Source organism: Oncorhynchus keta, chromosome 20, assembly GCF_023373465.1.
Source record: "Oncorhynchus keta strain PuntledgeMale-10-30-2019 chromosome 20, Oket_V2, whole genome shotgun sequence".
In the NCBI taxonomy this organism is placed as follows: domain Eukaryota; kingdom Metazoa; phylum Chordata; class Actinopteri; order Salmoniformes; family Salmonidae; genus Oncorhynchus; species Oncorhynchus keta.
Window position 1 is genome coordinate 16,092,383 of NC_068440.1, and position 9,539 is coordinate 16,101,921.

At 43.9% G+C, this 9,539-nt stretch overlaps 1 protein-coding gene across 1 annotated transcript; it reads left to right on the plus strand.

Moving 5' to 3' along the window:
* Window positions 1-1,984: 1,984 nt before the first annotated feature.
* On the plus strand, window positions 1,985-4,350 carry LOC127909875 (mucin-16-like). The gene is made up of 4 exons (XM_052472170.1): window positions 1,985-2,144; window positions 2,240-2,298; window positions 2,383-4,121; window positions 4,282-4,350. The coding sequence occupies exons 1-3, from the start codon at window positions 2,122-2,124 to the stop codon at window positions 3,954-3,956; spliced, it is 1,656 nt and encodes a 551-aa protein (XP_052328130.1). The 5' UTR covers window positions 1,985-2,121; the 3' UTR covers window positions 3,957-4,121; window positions 4,282-4,350.
* The last annotated feature ends 5,189 nt before the right edge of the window (window positions 4,351-9,539 follow it).

Sequence of the window (9,539 nt, forward strand, 5' to 3'; positions counted from 1 at the left end):
AGACTTAAAACTCAGGATTCTGTAAGAGCCTATCCCAATGAGGATATGTATTCACGTTCAGCTTCCTGTGCCAACCGGAAGTGCCTTCAAATGGTGTAATATGCGCTGTTTCGAAGGCTTAAAAAGGTCAGATCTTTTTAAAACTTCATATGTGTGATTAAGCATCCCTCATGAACTGTAAATCAGTCATTTTCTCCAACAGATGTCAAAGAAAAGTTCTCTCTCACACACACACACACACACACACACACACACACACACACACACACACACACACACACAGCAAGGATGGAGTGACAAAGTGCGGTGCTTGAAGACACACAGAGCCTGCGATGGCATTTCCATATGCTCAATGCACAGTGCATTTGCAACATGATTCAACAGTGAAAAAACTTCACCAAATGGACGTGATGAAATCAACACAACGAGCGATGGAGAGGAACCACTATCACTGCCCGGCCATCTCGAGTTCATCAGGCCAGTCAATTTTGCATTTCTGCAGTATTTTTGAGCATGACAAATTTGCAATGGTAAATGCCCATTGAAACATGGGCATCACAAATTTGTGATGGTAAATGCACATTGAAACATACTGCAAATGCACAGCCGTGCACCTGGTGATTGGAAAATGTTTTTAATGCCATTACGGGGTAGCAAGGGGTCCACGGTTGGGTAGGGAGCACCCCCCACCCGTGCCCATCCAATAGGGGGCGCCCCTTGTCATTTTGGACGTTTTTCAAAAAAGCATTAAAAAACAACAGTCCCACTTCTCCCTCATCATACATGACAAATATACCATCTAGGTTGATTCATGGCTTAACTTAGTGCTATATATCATTTTGGCAATATAAATGCCTTTTGGACATGGTTCACTGACTTTTGGGTTTGTAAACCGACTTCCATTTATCGTACATGGCAAATGGACATAAAGATTTGAAAGTGGCAAATCAGGGTGTTAATATTGCATTTGGACATTTCTTATGGCATTTGGCAAACAAAATAAAACAGTGACTTTTGACTTCCTATGAAATCATATTGCAAATGAACAATAAAATATGCCCTATGGACAAGTTTAAAAAAAAAATATATAATGAAATTTGACAAAAGTTTATTCATACAGGTCTTACACATGTTTAATTGACACAAAATCTAAAGAATTTCGAAAATCAGTCCAGAAAGCACTTTTTTAAGGGGGTGATACATTTTTGAATTTTTTTTCAATTTTTCTAAATTTTACTCTTGGGTCTTGACTTGTGTTACATTTGCAATATGAAAAATCACAGTGGAGCGCACTCGCCATCTGTTGGATTTTTGGAATGCTACACTTGGCATTTGCCATATGGCATTTGCAATCAACTTTGATTGAAACGACGCCGAATTGAGTGGTATGTTTCGTACGGTGTCAATGACTTCCCATTCATTTTTGTTTCTTATTCATCCCTTTACATTTGTGTGTATTTGTGTGTATACGGTAGTTGTTTTTGGATAAGGTAGTTGAAATGGTTAGATTACTAGTTAGATTTTACTGAACCCACAGAGGAGACAACGCAATAGCTGCCAGCTCGCTAACCTAGGCTGCTTTTACACAGGCAGACCAATTCAGATCCTTTTTTTACTCATTTGTCTTTTGACCAATAACATCAGATCTTTTCAAATCAGCTCTTTTTCAGAGCAGATCTGATTTGTCAAAAGACTAATTAGTGAAAAACAAGATCAGAATTGTGCTGCCTGTGTAAACGCTGCCTTACTGCCTTGAGTTGTTGCTATATCAGCTGAGTGTATATTTATAGCCTGAACAGCCAGTTGTCATCGCTGTTTGATTGATTGATCATGTTCATCTGCATGTCATTGTGGTGTCATAACGTTAGCCCTCTTTGTGTGAATTTCAAAAGTCTTTCCTTAACTCTTCGCGTCCTCTGTCCTCACCTTGGTTGTTTTAAAATCTGTCCGCTCCACAAAGACATACAGCTGAGAATGATCAATCAATAAGCCAGTGATTGGATGCCAACTGCAGGTTCAGGCAATAAATACACAACAAGCTGGTTTGTCAACTAAGCATGGCAGTAAGGCACTGAGCTACTAATTGTTTTGTCTGGGCTGTTGGTGGTTTAAGGCTTTGATATGGCTTTTGGAATTAATTTGGGGTAAGATTCTTTGACCAATGTGTTTCAGGTCAACTGCAAGGTTGCTGCTTGTATTTGGAATGTGGATGTGTAATGGCAACTTCTTTTCTTGACAGGATTGTGTTCCTTTGCTCATTGTTTGCAGAACACTCAAGTTTTACATGGGCTCCACGTGGTAAGGCATGAACACAAAACGTTGTCACTTTTGTCAGACCAACCTTCAAGTTTGGCACTGAATCTATAACTTCCTTCTGTTTAGATGCCCAGAGAGTAAGAGGCTATGGGTTTTCTGGCTCTTCCAGAATGGAAGTTGAGCAGAGGCAAACAGGTGGCAGCTATCCCCAGGATCAATTCAGACCAGCCTCTCACACTTCTGGTTTGGTCCAGAGTGAAGCTACTTACCGCGGGACTGGATACAACACACTCGGAGGCTTTGCTCCAAGCTCCCTCCAGCCAGCCCCAAGGGGCTCTGGATCTATCCCCAGCAGCTTTACCTCCGCCCAGACAAAGGGTAAGAGGACCCGTGCCAAGAATACTGACATTAGCCTCTCTGGTTCTATAGCCAGTGGATCCTCTGTCACCCACAACAAGCATCAAACCAAGGCCAGCAGAACCTATGGTCAAAGTGTCACTGACCCCAGTGCATTAAGGCCAGTTTCAAGTTGGGAGGTAAAGAGAATCCAGGCCAACACTCTTCGTACTGTACAGCCTCGCTCTGGACTAGTCCAGAATCCTGATGTTGTGTTTAATGTCCAGAGTAGAACTGCCTCTAACCTGAAACCATCTACTCCTAACTATGGCTCTACCCAGAGTGAATTCAAGTTCTCCACCTCCAGACAACCCAACCAAGGCCTTGTCCAGACTCTGAGTAGAGGAGCCCCCAGCCTCTATGGTCAAACTGCCACCCACACCACCTCCCTCACCCACTATGTCCAGGACCTGAAGCAAGGGAGCAGCTTCCCTTCCCTGGCTTTCAAGGGACCAATGGAGATCTCTGCCCGGTCAATTTCCACTCCTGACCGTGAAGTTCCCTCAAGTGGTTCTTCACAAACTTCATTTAGACCAGGTCCTCTGAGTTTTGGGTCTACTGAAGGTGGGAGTGCAACAAACAGCTACAAGCCTAGCTTCTCCCAAGATGTCATGCAATACCAGAGCAACTCTGCCAGTAGAAGTGTTTCAACTTCCAATCAATATGCCCAAACCTCTGGCCAGAGAATAGATGGAGCCTCTACCTCAAGTCGCGGCATGCCCACTTCTAGCCTGGCCTCTCGCTCCAGTCTTTTTCGCCCCAGCTCTACAGCTAGTGGAAACTCCTATGGCGCCTACAAGCCTGGCTCTGACCTTGGTGCAACACCAAGCCAAAGCCTGTTTACCTCTAACCAAGGTGGAAGGGGTTCAACATACAGCCAGAATCTCCTTGCAAAACCTGCCCAAGGGAAGTACGGACAAATGTCTGCTCAGTGGGGGAGCTACCAGCCCAGCTATGCTGCCAGTAGTGGGCCAGTCTCCAGCCTCTTCAGTTCTACCCAGGCTGCCAGTTCTTCAACATTCATCCAGAATGCTCCTGCCACAGCCCAGAAGCCAAGTGGCTCTAAACCTGTCCCCAGTCAACGCTATCAGCCCAGCTATTTGTTCAATGCAGTGAAGTCCAACACTAGCTCTGCCAGACGTCCCACCCAGAGCCTCTTGTCTAGCAGCTATGGCCCTACCCAGAGCAGGACCAGCAGTGCCAGCTCGATCAACCCTCGCCGCTTTGCCCTGACCATCATGCACAGCATCCCAGAATTGTACGGCGGATCTACAATCCACCGGCTCAAAGACCCTACTCGGTAGGAGTAGTGCCTCCCCTAGCCACTCAACCCAGCTCTTCAAGTGTCAGCAAGCCACAGCCAAACCACTATCTGCCAAGCAGAAAGGCCCTAGCACAACCTAAATTGAGTCCAGAGCTTTAGGGGAGTCCAGAACATGATGAAGTGGGATCTGTAGCCACCAGTTGAGGTGAGATTTCAGTTTCTCTGTATTTTTATGCCATTTGGGCTGTTTAGGTTTACATAGGCAGTTCATTGATCTTTTTGCGATTGGCTCAGTCAAAAGATCAGAATTTGGTTGCCTGTCTTTGCTTTCATGTATGCTTGTTACTAATCTTTTTGTCTTCTAGGTGCTGTGACCTGGAAGTGTTGTCAGGACTTCTCTACTTCAATTGTTTTAAATAAAATTTACTAATACATATTAGTCTTTATCTAATTGTTTTCAGACAAATGTTTTGAATGCCTTGTGGTGACTCTAATGCACTTGCTTTCTATCTCACTAAACCCTCCTGAAAGTTCTCTGAAGTATTTCATTAACCCCCCTCTCCAAAAAAGTAAATGAATATTTTTTTCCATTGTCTGATCATCCAGAAAATGACAAACTACTTGTCACATACGCTGACTACAAGTGTGAATTTTGCCATAATGTTTACTTGCAAGCCCCTTTAATTTTTTTTAATGAATTGTTCAGCAGTCTTATAGCTTGAGATGCTGTTGAGGAGCCTTTTGGTCCTAGACCTGGCACTCCGGAACCGCTTACCGTGTGGTAGCAGAAGTTTAACTTGGACTGCAACCGATCAGGAGGCTCTTGATGGTGCAGCTGTAAAACCTTCTGGGGACCCATGCCAATTCTTGTCAGTCTCTTGGGGGGGTTGTCGTACCCTCTTCACGACTGTCTTGGTATGTTTGACACATGAGAGTTCTTTGGCGACGTGGACACCAAGGTACTTAACTCTCGGCCTGCTCCATTACAGGCCTGTTAATAGGGGCTTGTTCGGCCCGCTTTTTCCTGTAGTCCACGATCAGCTCTTTAGTCTTGCTCACGTTGAAGGAGAGGTTTTTCTGGTACCACTCTGCCGTCTCGTCGGTATCAGGCCAAACATTCCTGTTACTGAGCTCAGCTCCATGTTTCAAAATGAGCGGTACATCTTGCCTCATATCTTATGTTAGCATAGCCAATATACATCTAAGAATATGACTGTCAGAAAGGAAACAGGAATAGCAGCATTGTCATTGGAGTATTTGCATGTGTGGGTTCTATAATGGAATTTCACCTTGCACACCTTGTACCCAGAATGTCACTAGCTGCTTGTTTGTGCCTGCTTGACCAATCTGAATCAAACATCACCAGGTATGCTCCATATGGAGACACAGGACACTTTTTCTCTCTTGCTCTTCCCCACCAGTCTGGTAGGTGTCAATCTGGTTGATGGGGATCATTACTGTCCCCTGCTGGAAGCGTGTGAGCAGGAGGAGCCAGTGTGTGCCATCAGGCCCCCTATCCATGATGAGGATATCTGTCACAATGTCACACTTTCACCCTCTCGTCTTATCAGACACATGGCACTGCTAACCAGCATGGATTCAGATAGTATTAAAAGTCATTCCATGTCTTCAGCTGTGCTTGGCTCAGTGGAACTAATAAAATATTCCCAAAATATTCCCAAAAGTACAAACCCATATCCCATGTCTGCCTAGATGCAGATTGTTCCCTTGGGTTTTAGATGTTATAATATTGTTGACACATTTGTCTTTTACACTGAGGTGAATGACTAAGCCGGGAAGGGCACACCAGTTTGTCACAGTAAAATAAACAGAGAGAGAGAGAGAGCAACACCTCGCATGCATTGACCATCCATGTGTGGTGGCTCAAATCAAAGATGCTATTTCCTGCCAGAGGAAGTGGAGGCACAGACATCCTTTTTTAGGAGCCGTTTCCTTTCCTCTCTTTTTCCATAACGCCTGGCAACATTCATAAGAAAGAAAAACAAAGAGAAACATAACATTCACGCTGAATACAGAAATGTAAAATAAAATACAAATAAATCTTTCATTGGCATCAGCAGAAACGATCTGGTTGACAGGACCTTGGATGGTGGCCAGGGCGAAGCGTTGAGGGGTGGTGGAGGTGCCACTGCTAGTCCCACACTTGGTAAGACCATAGCTTCTAGAGGAGAGGCTTTGGGTAGGGCCGCCGGCAGACCTAGGGTTGGACTTCACATACCTTAAGGCACATATGTCAGAGTCAAGGCCCGCGGGCCACATCCGGCCCGCGAGAAGGTTTTTTACGGCCCCTGGGATGATCTTGATTTATTATTAGAACCGGCCCGCAGACCGCAGCAAGCCGGCAGCCCGCAGATCTTTTACACGCACCAATACTACATTTCCCACAATGCAACGGTGACGCACCGAGCAGTAGGCTGCTTCATTTCAATATTTATTGGCACAGCAGTTGTCAGCATCACAGTAAAATTAACTTTCAGATACCCATCAAAAATGGCAAAACGGAAGGTGGACACTGAGAACCGGGGTTTCAAACAAGGTGGGAGTCGGAGTATTTGTTCACGGAGGTAGCTGGAAAACCTGTGTGTCTTCTGTGTGGAGAAAGTGTGGCGGTACTGAAAGAGTATAATCTGAGACGACATTATGAAACGAAACACGCGGACAAAAACAAGAATATGGACATGGAACAAAGGCTACAAAAGGCAGAGGAATTAAAACGAGGCCTCAAATCTCGACAGGCTCTGTTCAAAAAAGCCAAATCACAAGGCCAGGCTGCTGTCAAGGCCAGTTTTATTTTGGCAGAAGAGATCGCTAAATCAGCCCGGCCATTTACGGAGGGGATTTCATCAAAAACTGCATGATTAAAGTTTGTGACGAAGTTTGCCCAGAAAAAAGGCAACTCTTTTAAATGTGAGTCTGAGCAGAAACACCATTGCCGAGAGAGTAGACCAGTTGTCCATCAATCTAAAAGAGCAGCTTGTGAAAAAGGGAAAAGATTTCATTGCATATTCCTTGGCTGTGGATGAGAGCACCGACATTTCTGACATTGCCCAGTTGTCAATTTTCATCCGCGGAGTGGACTCCAGCCTAAGCGTGACAGAGGAGTTTTTGGCTTTACGTCCTATGCATGGCACAACTACGGGGCATGATTTGTATGAAGAGGTGTCAAGATGTGTAAATGAGATGGAGCTGCCTTGGGAAAAACTCGTGGGTTTGACAACCGACGGAGCACCTGCGATGTGTGGACACAGGAGCGGACTGGTGGCGAAGATACGGGAAAAGATGCAAGAGGAAAACGCGACAGGTGAGCTGACAGCTTATCATTGTATCATACACCAGGAAGCGTTGTGCGGTAAAGCCTTGAAAATGGAGCATGTAATGAGCATCATCACGCGCACAGTTAACTTTATCAGAGCCAAAGGTTTGAATCACCGCCAGTTCAAGGCATTTCTGACGGAGTTAGAAACGGAGCATGGTGATTTGCCTTATCACACAGAGGTGCGATGGCTAAGCCAGGGAAAGGTGCTTCAAAGATGTTTCGAGCTTCGTGAGGAGATTTGTCTGTTCTTGGACAGCAAAGGGAAAGACACAACACAACCCGAGACAAAATGTTTCTGTGTGAAATGGCTTTTCTGTGTGACATTACGAGTCATCTGAATGCAATGAACTTGCAGCTGCAGGGTCGGGATCGTGTCATCTCTGATATGTACAGTACAGTGAAGGCATTTAAAACCAAACTGACTCTGTGGGAGACGCAGATGCGGAAAGAAAATTTGAGCCACTTTCCCAGCTGCCAGACCATGAAAGAGAAGCTCTCTACCAGTGCGTTCCCGAGCGCACAGTTGGCTGATAAAATAGGTATGCTTGCCGCTGACTTTCGACGCCGATTTGCTGACTTTGAAGCACAAAAAAGCAGGTTGGAACTGCTCGGTAACCCATTTGCTGTTGACGTGGAAAGCTCACCACCAAACCTCCAAATGGAGTTGATTGACCTCCAATGCAATGATGCACTGAGGGCAAAATATGCGGCAGTGGGTGCTGCGGAGTTCGCCCGTTTCCTCCCGACACAATGCCCCAGCTGCGCATCCAGGCTGCTCAAACGTTGTCTATGTTTGGCAGCACATACCTGTGTGAACAACTGTTTTCTTTGATGAACTTGAACAAAACATCACACAGAAGTCGACTTACTGCTGAACACCTCCACTCAATTCTGAGGATTTCCTCAGCTCAGAGCCTTACCCCGAACATTGATGAACTTGTGGAAAAGATGGGACACCACCAAGTATCACCCTCAACCTCAAACAAGTGAACATTACTGTGCAATCACATATTTAGAGTTTTTACTCAGTTCAAGTTTAAAAGTTAAAGTTTAATATTTGTTTTCACTGCATGTTACTTCTCCTTAAACAAAGTGTTGTTTTTGATTAATAGATTTTTGCACTTTATTTTATTGTATTTCAATCCAATTATATTTTTAAAATATTTCAGTTGAGTGGATGATAGAAAATTGCTATTATTGTTTTTTTCTTTGAAGTAAATTTAGCCCACTTTTGCTAAAATAGAAAATATAGGCTACTGATGGTGCATTGAATACCGGTTTCTTTCATTTAATGTTCATGTTATGGGATTTTTATATAAAGGAAATTTGTCTTTTGTGTCTGTTGAAAATTAAAGATTACTGACAGAGCCATAAGAAAATATTGCTTTATTTATCTGATCATATTGGAATATATTTGTTAGGTTTTCAGTAGGTTCAATTAGGTTCACTAGACTATATGCGTCATTTAAAATTTTTTCAATGAACATTCGAACAGTCCGGCCCTCGGCTTGTAGCTAAATTTTTTATTTGGCCCTCCGTCCATTTGACTTTGACACCCCTGCCTTAAGGGAACATTTTGACATTTGCCATATGGTTAGTGAGAAAGTCCACATTGCAAATGTACGGCCCCTTACTAGACGTCCGACAACATTTCTAAAATTGGAGGACGGCGTCGGGCCGTGCAGCAGGACCGGATCTTCCAGGAAGTCATCAAACGAAGTCTCTCGGACATTCGGTTTTCGTTTAATAAAACGTTCAAATTTTGGTCATTTTTCTGCTGTCCCGGTAAATCCCACAAGAGGACGAGTAGAATCATATTGCAAATGTACAAAAGATCACCAATCACGACGTGGCCTTATCTCCTAAACGGAAAAGACTTCGAAGAAGAAACTTGGTGAGCATAGGTTTGGCATAATGGGCAGTTGGCCCCGAACAAGACGGCGTCCAGGCCTCAACGGGATTAAAGGTCAAAAATGAAAATAGAGCAATAATTTCTCTGCTTCACATCAAAGTAAATGAACCTACGGTGTCAATAAAAAAAGACCAGCCATTTATCTTACGTAATTTAAGAGAAATCGTACAATGTCAAATTGTTTTTTGTTTTGTTTTTTAAGTTACAGATCCAGTTGCAGCTTGTTCAGACAAATCTTTTTGAATTGTGTTTCCGAGCTATACGAGATTTCTGTGATTTTCTGAAATAACACACACTCATTCAACCCTCTGTAAATAAGTCCGTTCTTAGCATAAAGACTTAAAACTCAATATTATATAAGTGCCTACCCCAAG